This window comes from Sinohyriopsis cumingii, unplaced genomic scaffold (genome assembly GCF_028554795.1).
Source record: "Sinohyriopsis cumingii isolate HCF-2022 unplaced genomic scaffold, ASM2855479v2 utg001176l, whole genome shotgun sequence".
Lineage (NCBI taxonomy): Eukaryota > Metazoa > Mollusca > Bivalvia > Unionida > Unionidae > Sinohyriopsis > Sinohyriopsis cumingii.
The window spans coordinates 1,044,914-1,061,491 of NW_028315968.1; the positions used below are offsets into that span (position 1 = coordinate 1,044,914).

General features: G+C 36.5%; 1 protein-coding gene across 1 annotated transcript; it reads left to right on the forward strand.

The window, feature by feature from the left end:
• The first annotated feature begins 14,727 nt into the window (after nucleotides 1-14,727).
• On the forward strand, nucleotides 14,728-15,581 carry LOC149772759 (uncharacterized). Its single transcript, XM_089947293.1, has 2 exons — nucleotides 14,728-15,041; nucleotides 15,320-15,581. Exons 1-2 carry the CDS (start codon nucleotides 14,728-14,730, stop codon nucleotides 15,579-15,581), a joined length of 576 nt encoding a protein of 191 aa, XP_089803419.1.
• Nucleotides 15,582-16,578: the final 997 nt, after the last annotated feature.

Below are 16,578 nucleotides of genomic sequence, written 5' to 3' on the forward strand. Positions count from 1 at the left end.
ATGAATGTGTGCGTGACTATCAATTTTATTCTTGTGACGCACGTGTACCTAACGCACGAGGAAGAATTGAATTGCAGGTCCATGATACAGGTAAATATTTCCTACCCGTTGAGGCTTTTATTGAAGTAGACGGTGAGCTTGTAACAGATGTTCCTCTCAATACACAATATGGGAGAGATGTCATAGTTGGTTTCGGTAATAACGGTTTTATGGCGTTATTTGACAGTGCTTGTTACATGATCGATGGAAAAAGACATCGAGACAATTAAAAAAGAGGTTGATATTGCCACAACAATAGTAGCGTTAGCAAGATACTTCGACGATTATACAAGATCAACCGGTCCGTCAATGATGTTTGCCAACGATAATTCTAATTATCCTGATACCAACCCATTTTGTCAAGTACAAGTAACACGAAACACTGCGACTGATCTACAACCTCTTGGAGCGAAAGATAGACCAGCTGCTTATTTTCTGATGCCACACAGTCCCAACAACAATTACAACATAGGATTTACTATACGTAAATTAATGTTAAAAGGTGACCGTAGAAGATTTTCCATACTCGATTCCATTATCACATATCTTTGGATTTTGCAAAAATGTCCGAAAAGTCATCTTTGGAGCGAAACACACAGTTGTGCTTGTACGAAAAGGTAACGATAATGATGCTATTTGGCGATCAGCCGCTACTACTGCTGTAAAAATAATGCTGTTTAAACTATCGCTATGGATGCCAGTAATGACCCCCATCGATATCTGAAGAACAGCGATTACGTTCGTTTATAAACACAGTTGGTAAGTCTTTGTTGTGATGGTTTGCAATGTCTACAGATAGTATCGAAAGTAATGTTTCCGGTTTATTTACGTGGCAAATAGCGATTCAGCAGTGTATTTATGCACCGATACACATATTTATTGGGCTGCAAAATGCTGATCGTGTGGGTAGTCAAGAACACAGCCATATGATATTTGACAATCTTGGAGTTAGTGAGGTTTCTTAACGAATATAATGACATCAGGAACCATCAGAGGATATACTTTTAAATTTTGAAAACACTTATCTTGCGCGCGCTTATCATCAATTGTTGTCGTATATGGGACGTGATCAAAACGTAGATACTGGTTTACAAATCTCACAGCTGGATTCTACAACATTGTATCCAATATATTACTTTTCACTGGAACATTTAGACTTATTTAGGCAATCTATCGTTGATATACACTTTAGAGCTAACATGAATCCAGGTTCTCGTGCTAGTTACAGACAAAGCAGTGTTACTTGAAGGTGTTGATGGTTGAATGAAGGTTGTTGATGTGCCAGTGGAAAATCCGAATGCGTTGCCTTAATCCACGTTATTTAGAAATACGAATATTTTATAAATGTCATCATATCATCACATTAGTGTTAGTCTGACTTCTGGTTAGATCAAGAAACTTCAATCTGTATCAGTAAAAAAGACAGGAACGACAATAACGCTAAAACACAATCAGATTACAGGTGGTCAAATCAAGTTATCGTTGACAGAACGTCGTCGCAAACATTTTGATAAAGCCAGACAAACCAAAACGGGAGTATCGTTTAAACTTTCCACTGGTGCCATGAGCGATACCATTAAGACCGGAGGAACATTCCCATTTCTCGCGGCAAAACCAGCATTGATAGCTGCTGCTTTCCCAGCTATTGCAAAAGCGGCAGCGTCAGGTGCTGTTGGTACCGCTGCTGGAATGGAATTACAAAAGTAACGGGAAAGGGCTTAAGGCTTCCAGGAACTCATCGAGGAAAAAGTCTGAGACTTCCAGGAACACTGCGTTGATTTTACCTACGACAAATTTTGATTTACTTGATGTTGCTAAGCAACTAAAATAAACATTTTTAGAGGTGTTCTTCTGCGAGGTCAATTACCACAACGACCAAATAATATTGAAACCGGTATTATTAATCTCGATAACAGCACTGGACCTGGAACTCATTGGGTACCATACGCGATTGACCAACGTGGAATTATTTATTTCAATTTGTATGGGTTAGCTCCACCGCAGAAATTTATTAAGTATGTTACGCCATTACAAGTAAAAGTTTGGTACTCAACGCTACCAACACAAAAATTAACCGATCCGCCAATATGCGGCTGTGAGGCAATTGCTGCACTCAAGTCCGTATCAAAATAATCGTTTCCACCTCAGAAAGTTGTGCACAATTATACAAGTCAACAGTTTGAGAAATCATTGATTTAGATCAGAAAGAAAAGAATAATGGTAGATATTTACGGAAGATCCCGCGGTGATACTACTAAGAGTAAAAACAGTTCGACGAAATAAATTTGTCAAATTACGTGACTAAAGACCATCTTAATGATCTCATAAAACTCTCTGGGGTTGACCGAGAAGAAGTTGTTGTTTTTCAGGATAAATACGGTGTTTTGAAAACGAACAATATCAAATGGAATGATATAATTCGTAGAGTTATCAATGTTACAGCGGATAACATCACTGTGTTTACTGACGGCGGTAGTATCAGAGACTCAGATATATAACCATCAGAAATAAAATTGCAAGAAGCGTTGCTAATCGTTTGAAGAATACCGGTGACACAATGACAGGTGAACTCAGCATGAACGGAAATAAATGAGTGGTGTTCAGAGATCCAACATCCGTCGAAGATGCCGCAACAAAAAATTATGTAGACTTTAACTACAGCACAGTTGATGGTAAATTATCCACGTTGCGGGCCGAGTATGACGTTTACGTAAATATGTTCATGAATACCCGTATAAATTTTCAAAAGCTCAATAAAATCGCAAATGATTTCTTTGGCACTCGGTTGACCGCTGACGTGAAACTCTCTGATATCAAGACGAGCATTGAAACGATTACAAATCACTAGAAGATGTCATAAGTGGAATTCCTGATATCGTTAACAAAATTAATCTGATTAAAATTCCTCACAAACAGATCATCAATAACGTATACACGGTGTCATCAGGATTCTCAACATGGTCACAGCAGAATAATACAATCAAACATACTGCAGAAGTCACTGGTGTGTTAAGGTTGTCTGTGTTCAGCGCTGAAAAAAATGTAGTATATACACGACATATCCCTGGCGGCATTCAACCGCTAAGTTTTCCGGGGTTGTGTCTGTTGTAATAAACAGCAGAGCCGAAAAAACATTTATGCTGGAAGCAGCTGATAAAAAATCAACCACAACATTTTATTGGTGGTGTCTGGAATTTGTTGCTGAAACGCCTCAATTGGTTACTGTCTAAGGTATAATGGAAATTAAAAAATTTAGATATGATCAAGTACATGAATTGCAAATAGCACTAAACACCATAGATGACAAATACACAACAAAAGTAACAAATTACCGAAGACGTATAGTTGCCCTCCATATCATTGTATACTCGGTATCTACACTCGTTGCGGCCACCGGCGTACTGTTATCAGCGCTAACACCATTAACAGTAGCAGTGGCAACAATGTGTGATTCATCATCGACGGTCATCGCTGAAGTTTTTGATATTATCACGAAAAAGATATCCACGTACACGAGTACAAAATTGCATGATTATTCTGTGCGATTGCACACGGCAACAAACGCGTACTCGAAATTATCGTAGCTGATATCATCCAGACTAGACGATACGACGATATCAGATTCTAAATTTGATATAATGATTAAGACATACAATGAAGTAATTGATTTAGAAAACCGCCATTTGGAAAATGGAAATTTAAATAATGATAGAACTACTTCAGCAGTTAGCCGCAAATACAAGTCCGTTGATAACCACGATCATATCAGTAAGCTCAACAAACCCTGAATTTGGTATTAATTTTCCAACCGCGACTCCAGTGAAAGAAATCGCCCTCGCGCAGTTGCGATAATGCTACAGTTGGCTAAATATCAGATCAAAATAGTTTTGTGGATTACAATCGAATAATTCGTTGGTATTTGCAAACAAAAATAAACCAGATGGAACACCTGACTGGGTAGTTGTTGGGATACCCACAGGCATTTATCAAATCGAACAGATCAATGATGCAGAATGAAAAATATCATCAGGAATGAATCCAGGATAGCAATAATAGTTTATGAACCAACACTGTCCACCGTGATAGCGATCAATTCTCAAGAATAAATTTCAAACTAACTGACCAAAGCAATAATTTGATTGACCTTCGTAGAGTGGTTTTAAGTCTGAATTTATATCTAAAATCTTAAAGATTTCCTCGTAGAGTGTTATCTCTCTTTGATAAAATCAAGGGAATAACACATACTTTAAAAATTTCACTGACTCGTGATACACATTAAAACAGCACACAAAAATATTTGCCCTCCTTGTCCTTAATAAAATCAAGGGTGGACACTATTTTTATACTGACAATTGGACTAAAATCTGACATACTTTCACTTTCATTTTCCACGAATGAGTCTTGTTCATTTTCATTACCACTAACACTTTCTGACATAATTTTTCTTAGTTGTCATATGCGAGTAATGATTGTCTTTTTTGCTTTGTATCGACAAGATAGTTATGATCTAATTTTTTAGATTGCGAGAGAGAGAGAGAGAGAGAGATTTCCTCACTTCATTTTCTTTTACTGTTACCAGCGATTGAAGCATTCCCGTTTAAATTGTTTATTTTACGAATCGGTATTCTGATGGTAACGTATATGTTCTCTCCTCCTTACGTTCTTGTAATGTTTCAAAATCAGAAATAATTTTTGAGGATTTAGTTCATCAGATATTTTTATGCCGTCTTTTTCTAATTTTTTAATAGCAGAAATTATATAATTGATAGTTCCGTAATTCATTATACATTAAATATAATTTTAAAAGAAAACTATTTTACACAGTTTATGTGAACGCCTAGGGTGCCATATCACATCTTAGCAAGTCAAGAAGGGTGAAGTTTTTTGACACCGAGGACGAGACAACCCATAGCCTGTAAAACAACAGTTTAGGAGGCTCAAGAGGGCGTGTTTAATGGAGGATGGCACAGTACATAAATCTGAATTCTAAGGACGACACAATTCCTATGTGAACTCCTAGCATGTCAACAACAGTCTAGCAGGCTCAGGAGAGTCTGTTTCCAGTAAGGACGGCACAGAATATTTAGCATATAGAAGGAGGGCACAATCTCCCCTGAAATCCCTAGACTGTCAAATAACATTATAGCAAGCTCAAGAAGATATATTTACAGTAAACCTTAATTCTAAGGACGGCACATTACATGTAGGATATACAAGGACGGCACAATACATGTAGTATATACAATTTTAATTAAGGACAACACAACATACACGGGAGCCATTCTCTACATTCAGCAGATTTTTGCAGACACATCCTGAGATCAACCCTGGGATAATGCAAAAGGGCACCCACCACGTAGTAACATGGCGGTGTGTGTGTGTGTGTGTGTGTTTGTGTGTGCGTGTGTGTGTTTGTCTGTTGAAGATAGAGCAATCACGAGAGGACTCCAAATAATAAAACAGGTCCTATAGAATATAAGCTAACTAATACGTGGAACTTCGAAAATAGCTTACGCGATGGGCGTGGCGTTTTGCTGTTTGTGTTTTTATGTTTTCTTTAATAAAATCGCAGAAAAAATACAGATGAGAATATTGTTTCTTAAAAAAATATTATTTATCCTGAATAAACGATTACACCTACCTGTGCTGACAGTCCTTGATATAAAACAATGGAGACAACTGTCAACGCTTTAAGTGCATAATGTGGTTTGTACATCCTGGTGTAACACACAGGCTCGACAGACCGTAGTAATTTACTTCTGCGTATGTCAAATTAACATTACAGTATTACAGATTGTGTTGATTTCAACTGTTAGATTTTGTGACTTTAGGAATACACGATCATCCCCACCACCCCCAGTGTAACCTGGGGGAGGGGGGCTCGTTGGAGAGAATTAACCACAGTTTTTAAAAATTTATTTACAATATAAAATCAGGGACAGTGTCAGGTGAATAACTCTATCAACCGCGTTACATATCCTCGGCAGAGTTAGCTCCGTTGTTTTTATCAGGCATCAGTATCTTATACACACGGGATGTATTTAAATAAAATCCAGTTTTCATAATTGTATGAAAACGCTGATTTATATATTTTATTTGCGATCGTTGTACGGAAGATGCGTAAATTCAAAAATTCTTGGCATCTGCACTGATCGATTGAAATATTATTTCTTCGCCGGTATTAATATTTATAGATTTATCAACCCTATGAATCATTGTATACTTTCCAGTACCACCGAACTTGCAATTCTCGCTCTGTGTAATACCTTGAAGGTTATCCAAAGAGTTATTTTTACGATTTGAGTCAATATGATCGATCACAAGACCGTATTTGATCACCCCAAATTGACATTCGTACACAAGCCTATGATAGTAATACTTCTTTCCTGCAGCGTTGAACATTAAATAACCATGATGATTCACAGCACAAACTTTTTCAGTTGACAGTTTTTGATTACACCATCACGAGATGCTTCATAGTTCTTGATGATAGGCTGTCTGACAAATTCTTTTTGCTCTATTTATATATAACAATATATGTCTAAATTATAATTTGTCTTCAAATCTAGCTATATAATCTTATGGGGATCTTATAACTTTACCAAGAGCAGAGTCAGGGTTATTTGTTTATCATAATATCATTTTAGTTCTCGATATGTTTTACCACCACCTAGTACACACAAATGCGTTTTCCCTCTACCTCCAACACCACACCGTAAGCGGGGTTTTGGACCAAGACTCCCTCTTCTCACGCTTTGCAAATGTTGACCAGGATTTGTTACAAGGAGTTGAAGACCCTACTATCAACCATTTGCACTGATTTCTTATTTGAGTCATCATATATATAATATCCTAATTTAAACAATTATCTAAAATATAATATGGAAGAGTTTGAGTGATTATCAACAATCAAGCATCGGAAAACTTTGTTTCCTGAATCCAAATTCGATCTTGACAGAATAACTCATGGCTTGCGGGGGCGAACTCTGGCTGATCCGACGAATAATCTGATTAATAATATTCTGAATGCTAAAATATAATTTTGTGATGATGGGGCTTTTCACACGTGGTCGTCATTTAAGGTCATACGCAATGACAAAGTCATCGATGAAGTCATTGGTTCTACAATGAACGATGAGCGTGCGAAAGCGATTATCGATTATCTCAACGATCAGAATTATTTTTTCAGAATAAACTTTGTTGTATTATCAGAAACAGATTCCGCTGAGAAGATTGTCCGTGACAAACGTTATCCTGTCCCTGCTAATGGAAAAACCGCTGTGCTAAGTAAAAATTCCAAGCCAGTAATGCTGACTGAATATTGACAGACCATATTACGCTCGAGCGTATCCTATGACCGCCATTATTTATTGAATTTGTCTACTAAATGATAACCCTAACATTAATGATCTTGCGCCAATGAGATTTTCAAAGCTAAATGTGTAACCGAAAGAGTAATCGAACATTCTACAAACGCGATGCGCGGAAATGGGTTAACGGATCTACGACGTGAAAAAATAAAATAATGGGCCGAAACGGTCAAGGATACCGGAGCTACAATAAATTATGTCGCCGAGTTAGGAAATAAATTAAAGTTTCCAATAAAAAAGCAAGGATAATATGAGAGATTTATATGAATCAAAGAATAAATCGAGAGGAGCCCCCATCGCAATTCTTGATCATAATGCCCACGTCTGGACCAACGCAGTCACACTATTTCCACGAGATCGGACTGTAAGATTTTACACAGAGAAAGACTCTGGGAGAAACATGTTAGATTTTATTTACGTAATAAGTAAAAACGATCCTGTATCAGCATGGCTATTTAAAGTTCCGGTATTGAAAAATATGAGCAATGTGTACGACCTAACGGCGAAATATATCGTAAAGAATCTCTTCATGAAGAAATGAAAAATCTTGCGCAGAAATTTCAACAGATAATACTGAGCAATTATTAAAAAATTGTTTTACAGTTCCGTCAGTTGCTGCTCACTTTGTAAGATAGAAAAATTCGTGGAAGCCAAACCTTTGAATTTCTCAAAGACGTACAACTAAGTTACTGTGAAAATTGACACGGCAGATTGTGGAATACCAAGTATGTCCACAACGACGTTATCTCGGTTGATATGGTCGCGTGTTGTGAGGGAAGTTTCCTTGGTTACGGAGAATGTTCTGGATATTTTAAAAGATTTGGACACACCACATACGAGATGACAAGAGTATCGATAAATAAACCATTACCTGATTTTGATCTAACTGGATTCGCTCGTATTGTATCATTCGAGTTTGGTAAAAGTCTTCATCCGATCTGTTAAGTTTGGTTTGGTAGGCACTTTTCAGAAAAACGCTGGGCAACAATAGCTTTATTACGATATATGCTTGGTTATAAAATATTAATATCGTTGATTGTAAGTGAGGAAATTATATAATACCGACCTCAGACCGAAGTTTGGTTACAGCCACCTAATGATGTTAAACCGCAAAATATCTCGCTAGAAGAATAATCGGTAAAGTTACTCAAGGGGGGGGGGGGAGCATGTGATTATAAACGACATTATGCACGATTAATTCTAGATGATGTTGAATATGATTTTACACGATTATGTACAATTGTTGGTTATAGTGATGGTGAGTCACCTCAGTTTACTCATTTATGATCATCAATGCTCGCTTATGTTTCTTTAAATTTATTATCGATGATAGATTCCCTACCAATGCAATCAGAGTTGAAACAGATTCGTCCTACACCGAAAAAAATATTCAGAATTACTGACTCAATTTACAACCACTGGTGCATCATGGGGCGAATGGAGAATAAAACAAGAAATGCTATATATTAATCCGAATTTTCAGATGTTGCGATTAGAGATATTTATTACAAAAATAATCAGATATCAGAATTATCATCTGCGGCACCTGTGTATGATCTAGTATAAGACAGACGACGGTCTATCTAAACGGACCGGGGGGTTGTGGTAATACGACTCGAGTGATCGAATTATTTCGACAGAATTCAGATGAATGGTTGTTTTAACACCTACCCACATACTCGCAAGAGAAATGAAAGAACGAGGAGTGCAATCACGTACTTATCATAGCTTTTTTCGATACAAGGGTTACACTTGGACTCCTGATCGAATGGGAGAGAAATATATTCCAAAGATAATCATTTGGGAAGTGTGCACATTATCTAAAGATATATTACAAATGTTTCTCGACTGGCTGTTATTGAAAAATACAGCTGTTGTCATGTGCGGCGATCACGGTCAACCACCACCGTTTGTTGGCTTATCTCCGAACGGGTGGTTAAAGAATTTTGTGGATTATTACGAGTATATAACTGATCATCATTGATCTCTTAATGTAGAATTAAGGAAGTTTAAAAAATTATTCAGACTACAACCAAATAAAATTCAATGTGAAATAATGCGTAAAATAATTTAAGAAACTTCTACGAACCTCTTTCTGCAAGTGTGCAAACCAAATGATTTGATAGTAGCAAGTAGAAAGATAGTTCGTTATACACTTCAACTGCGGTTATTTCAGTTTCATAAAGAACAGTTTTCAGATCTACGTGTACCATTGTGTTATAGACCAGTTGATACACGACGACAGACTATCGACGTTGATATACCGGGACAGACTGAGAAACAGAATCTCATATTAAATGATGCTGTTTTGGTTGATGTCAGTGTTGTCGTCCTAGGTCACTGGGGTACGCGATGACAATTCACTCATTTCAGGGGTTAACCATCTCTGATACTTGAGTTTGGATCATCGATGATCGTGTCGAATTTGTCAAACTTAGTTTATCTCGCAGTGTCTCGAGTGAGAAGAATATCTCAGCTGCGGAGAATTTTCATAGACGTTACAGAAACCACCAATGATGTCCTCGATGATAGTGATATAGTAAGAAAAAAACTAGTTGGTTATAAACAAAGTGACAAAAAGCGACAAATTAAGAGATTTTTTATCTCGATGCTGAATTTGTCATATCACTAAAACAGCAACAAAAAAGTCATTGTGCAAGTTGCAATTGTATAATGTTGTGGCGATATTCAAATAATGATCGAAGACAATTTACAGTGGATAGAAAAGATAGTAGTCTTGGTCATACACGTCAAAATGTGATGCTAACATGTCTTGATTGTAATCGGCGTAGGGGTGCTAGTAAGGTGATTGCGGTGGTAATTGCGTGCCTTCAGAAATTACTTGTAATTGTTAACATGTAAATCCACGTTGAGGAGCAGTTGAATCTGGTCTGTAGATTGCAGGTCTACGCGTAGATGTAATCACTCTAGAAATTGTGTGTGTGTAATACTCCAGATATAATCAGTTGCTCTTTTTATACCGCCTTCAAGTTCACCGGGTTTATATAAACATGTTACAGCCACATTACCCAGCACTGGCTGCGCTGATAAATCATGTCGTTGTTCTAGCATATGTTTTTTTGTTGTGATCGCGCTAATAGGTATCATGGCAGTTGTTCAAGTAATTTCATTATTTAATGCAGCTATCACACTTGGTAATCTTGCAACCCATTTGCGAGATCTTTTGTCTTGAATTATTTCCTTCGCATATTGATATCCAAATAACCGCTCAGCAAGCGTTCGATTAAATCGTCCAACAATTGCCTCGTCACGATGAATTGCAGTATGTCCTCGTCTGATTTTGACATTATGTTTTTTCATCAGCGATGATACTACACCTTGAAAATCTCTGTCATGGTCAACTTGTAGCAGCTGTGGCCATTGCAAGGGTCCACGTCGATAAATTCGTTCAAACGCAGAAGCTACTTCAGTCGCTGTCTTTGTTGATAACGGCTCAGCATCCTTGTATCTACTTGCAACATCAAAGACTGTTAGCGCGTATTTGTACGTTAATCGGCGTCTTCCAACTTTGATAGCATCATGTGGTAAAAACAAAATACCAGCCTGATCAACTTCATTTGGCACACTAATATCAAAATGTGCATGTCAGATTCGTTTAGGTGGTGGTAAATAAATTTGCCATATTGCCTGTCGTGCTAACTATTTTCCAGCAGCAACACGTGTAACATTTTTTAATCGCTGCTCTACCCCTTCAATATCTCCTTAGACTATAATAAATCGACTCCATTATAATTATAATTGGTTGATTAATTACTAGCTCCTAATACAAACTTGCCATTGATCTACGATCTCACCAACCAATTAGCTAATGATTCTTTGAAAGCTCTATTTTTTATGGAATTTAGTGCATGAATTAATTTTACATCTGCGATATGTCTATCTTGTAGGTTTATACTTTTATAGGCTACGTCATGAGCGTGACAAATTTTATCAATTTTCTTTTACTGGATACTCACCTGGTTTTGGTTCATCTTGGTTATCAAGCCTGATATCAAATCTGGTAACACGGCCACAATAATTAGATCCTGAAAGATGTTTTTCTTTTGGGTATTTTCCCCGGAGTTTGTGTGCATACGCTGCGATATCTTTATGAGAACTGGTGTGACGGTGATATGAATTATAATCGTTTTAAAAATTATTTACTCGGGCTCAGTTATCGCCGCATGGTTTTATAACAATAAACTTACATGACCCAAGTTCGAGATACCGAGTCGGTCTTGATACAATTTTTAATTAATAGCAGCAGAGAGGGCGAAGTCTCCTACTAGGCACCCAGTCACCGCAATCCCTTTCTTTGCCATTTTTTTTTAACGATCTTCAAGAAGGCTTAATTTTGCAGTTCGATGGTGATTCAATTAGAGTCTGTTCGCCCTCTCTGCTGCTTGTACACACATGTACAGGTCACTGCTGTTGATTCATAATTCGTCTGGCTATATAATTCTTATCTCTTTATCAAAATAACGTGTGTTAAACAAACAGACCAAGATGAAACACAAAGACGTGAACAAAATTTCTGTTTACATACTGGTGTGTTATTGAAGCCAAAATTACAGACTGTAATCGTAATATATAAAAACGATGCAAACAAACCCTGAAATATTTAATTTGCTAACCTCTGCATAAATAGATACAAAAGTTGAATATACACCCACGTGTGCGTACGCATGCATGCTTACAATAAAAACTTGGACATTTTTCAAGTCCGTGATGCTCTGAAAAATTAATGCAAGATGAAAGCAACTGAATTTAGGAATGTGATCTGTAATGCACTTTCTCCTGTCCTGTAACGTCCACAACTTGGCTGTTCATCTTACACGTCGTTGTGTGTTTGTCCTCATTAAAGATCTTTTTACCAAAGAGTAAAGTGGATCGCGCTCAACTTTTAAGCTCTAAACACATATCATACCTATTCAGGCCACTATTGTAATTAAATTACTGCGCGCACTCGCTTAAAAGTGGAGTCCAAATGTACACTGGTCTAACCCAGATCTGTCATCACAGATCTGGGTTTATGCAGGTTATTAGACGTAATATGTAGAACAAACTGAATCGACCTCGATCTGTCATCGCATTATGTGTCAGTAGATAAGGAACTATCTTGTTTGCAGTTGGAGTTATAATTCAGAATACAAGCTTGTCATCATTTGAAAATATGGTATCACGGTACTGTTTTTTCCATAAACTTCAATGCTAATGTTTTGTGAAATAAATATACTTTCGATCCTACCTCAGGATGCATGTCACACACAGTCATAGAGAACAATGTTAGAATGTATATTTGACAAGGACAAAATTAGTTATTCCATTGCATTTAAGAGAGATAACTCTGCTGCAACTAGACAGGGGTAAGAGTTATCTAGTCACAGCCATTTTCAGCCATGTGTGCTACATTTACCAAATTTTTTTAAAAACTATCTTCTAGATATAAATTAACATAATCTCACGTGTTGCCAAGAGGCTCAACTTTTTAAAGCCTAACAGAAAGTACAACTCTTACGTAATGCACCAATCACAGCCAGTGTTGTTTATTTCTGAATAAAATGTTTCCTAACGGTCTGCCACCTGGGGTTTTACAACTGGCACCATTACACCATATGGACATAGAACACAATTAATGTTACTATATATTTTCTCCATTTGTTTCTCAGTACTGAACTTTCCACTGTGTGACAATCAATACAAATCATATGTTAATCTAAAATACCTTCAAAGATAACTTCACGGTGAAGTTGTAGGCAAAGCTTCACCTGCATTTTTTTTGTGCGGAGAGACTGGACTATAAACAGAGCAGCATGTAAACATAACAAACATTTCACTTCCTGATCATCACCAAGGCCTTATTACTCACTGTGCACTGCTGCCAAAATACACACCGATAACCAAACTTTGAGCTCATCTTCTAAAGAATAAACAATTACCTTTAAATCCAAAAATTTATAAATCTAACTCTTCTATCAGCACCAAAATTAGAGGAAACAATGTTCTATAAATATATTAGAACTACATTTAAGTGTACTGAACCGGAACTGTTAATTGTGACTTGATTCAATATGATTAGTACACCACTACAGACAAGGGACACTACTCCAAAAGGATCCTACAGGTTTCGTTCATCATTTGAAACCCAAATTCTATTCAATTGTATGTTCTTGTTGTTGTTGTTGGGTTTAACGCCATTTTTCAGCAATGGCGGCCAGTATTAATGGTGGAGGAAGAACCCGGGAAAACCCCGGAAAGAACCACCGACCCTCGAGAAGCTACTGGCAAGCTTTCTCACATATCCACATTTTCAATTGTATGTATTAATTCAATATTTTTGCAAAAAATACCAATAAAAGGTAAGGATTTAAAAAAGTTGAATATATATAAAACGTAATAGACAAAACGTAAGAACTACTTTTTAATTCAAGGAGAAACAAACTTTTTAAGTCAAAGAGTTTACAGGTAGTCCCTCTTAATGCAAGGCAATTGCAAATATGTATGTACCACTCTGGTAAAATTTAAGAAATCTGGTTGAAGAGTGTATTACTTTTAACTGGATCAGTAATATCCCTCATTATTATTTGTCTGGGCATTGTGTGGAAGTCAGTATTATTATATGCTCATTTTTTCCCCCGTTAACTTTACATTGTCGGAATCGTTCAATATTCCCCGATACTGAACGCGCGCGACAATACACATATAGCATTCACGTGAATAAAGGAACTAGTTTCTACTGTAAACAAACAATGGACGCAGACGCCAACACTTTTGATTTATTTAATTTGTCCGTGGATGAAGTAAACTAATTGTTTGAGCCATTTGAGAGTAGAGATGTCAAAATTGAAAATGTGGATGAATTCATAGAATCACAAAAGAAATTTTCAACAAAGCAGGCAACTGAGCGTGATATCAGAAATGTGCAGCGATGGTTGTATGATAACAAACGTGAGACACGGTGCATTGAAAATATCATTCCGGATCATTTAAACACGTATTTAGCCGAAATGTTTATAACGATTCGCAAAATCAATGGTTTTGAGTAAGAGCCATGCTCTTTAGATTCCATAAGAAACAGCATAGAACGACATCTTAAGGCTAAAGGGTATCAAGTTTCTCTTAGAGACCGTCAATTCCAGAAATCAACCGAAGCACTAAATTCTAAACAAATGCAACTGAAAAAGCTGGTTTTGGAAGAAAAGCAAGAGCATCAGAGCCGATAAGCCAAAATGACGAAGAAGCTTTATTTTCAGCCGGTGAACTGGGTTCTCTCATGCCAGCTGCATTGCAATTTTCACTATTCTACTTTTTTTGAAAAATGTTTGGATTTAGAGGCCGAGACGAGCACAGAAAATTAAAGTTTGGAGATGTATCAGTTTTCACCGATTCAACCGGTACAAAATATCTTCAATATGCTGAGAGGGATAGCAAAACCTTTGACGGTACTGGGAAGGATGACTACGGATCAACAATACCTCGCATTTTTTCTACTGGAACAACACCGGAGCGAGATCCAGTTCATCTTTACATGCAATATTTGAAACGAAGGCCCTTGGAAATGATGGATGCCTACATCCCCTTTTATTTGACACCAATTCCAATTCAGAAACTGACAGAAACTTCCCAGATATGGTAATTATATTTCTAAAGATTCAATTAATGCCCTTATTTAAAATAAAAATATAAATACAGAAAATAATATTCGTAAAAAAATTTACGACAAAAAATAATGAATAAATGAAAATAAAATTATATGAAAGTAAATAAAAAATATCGGAAAAATATGGAATAAATTTTGTACTCTGCGAATACTAAACCTTGCGAAATATAAGAAAACATATTTTTATGAACGTGTAAATTTAAAAAATGTAAAAAATATATTTTATTGGACAAAATATTACAAATTGCAGGTATTATCCGAGACCAGTGGGGGTTAATCAACTGGGGAGTTTGATGAAACGAGCCGCAGAAAGGGCAGAAATCCAGGGGAGAATTACCAACCATTCAGTAAGGAAGACTACTGTAACAAACCTGTCGAAAGCTGGCGTCCCACCAACAAAGATCATTCAAGTGACTGGGCATAAAAATATGTCATCTATAACTGGTAATAATAATGAGAACAAATCTACTTGCCTTTTTGCATCATTAATCTCCTCAAAATGTATTGTGTAGTCTCTTTCTGGTAATAAGAATTACGTGGTTTCCAAATACTGATCCACGTCGTGGAAATGTACTGTAATCTGTAGGCCTATAATCCAGACTAAATTTTTGAAATGGAAATCACATTACAAAGTCGGCTGTACTGCACTCCAAAAAGAAAAGAATTTGTTGTTCTCTAAAAATAAAATGTTGAATCCAGCATCTTATTAAGAATTTAGATTTAAAAACTTTCAAATTTTTCCCGCTGACGATTCAAAATTATCCATGGCAGAACAGAAACAGTTTTGCAGCTTGTTGTCAACGCCAGTCCCTCAAGTCACATGTACCAGTACATCGTGCGGAAAACACACAAAAGGAGATAATCAGAATTTAGCTGGATTGACAGAACAACTCAATTCCTCCGTTCCTGACCAGCTGGGAACTTCGTTCAATGGCGCAGTCATTCATAATATGACTTTAAATTTTAATTTCAGATAGAAAAAAATGGGATTTATTTTTCAAATGAGTGACTGAGCGCACAGGTACAATATGAAGTTAAAAGGTCGGTGGGCGGAGCTATGTGCGCATGAATACTGTTATTGTGTATTGAACAATTTACGGTTATGAATTTATTTTGTAATAAAGAATAAATCAAATAGATTGTTTCTTGTAATGTATTTTATTATTAAACCTTAGGTAGTTATAAAAAATGAGCATATAATAAAAATGAGCATATCATAAAAAGGTTACTGCTTTTGTATGGGAAAATATGAACTCGTTTTGTCGGAAGGATAGACTGCACTCACATGTTCGTGCAGTATATTCCTTGCCAAAACTCGTTCATATTTTCCCATACAAATGCAGTAACCTATAAATATAATTAATTGTTTGTCTGGGGATTGTGTGCAAATCAGTAATATAATTAATTGCTTGTCTGGACATTGTGTGCAAATCAGTAATATAATAATTTGTTTGTCTGGGGATTGTGTGCAAATCAGTAATATAATTAATTGCTTGTCTGGACATTGTG

Excerpts from the sequence above, each read along its gene's own strand:
- LOC149772759 (XM_089947293.1), top strand. The coding sequence starts at position 14,728 with ATGTTTGGATTTAGAGGCCGAGACGAGCACAGAAAATTAAAGTTTGGA. Across the intron at positions 15,042-15,319 it reads ACAGAAACTTCCCAGATATG|GTATTATCCGAGACCAGTGG; the intron begins GTAATTATATTT and ends TACAAATTGCAG.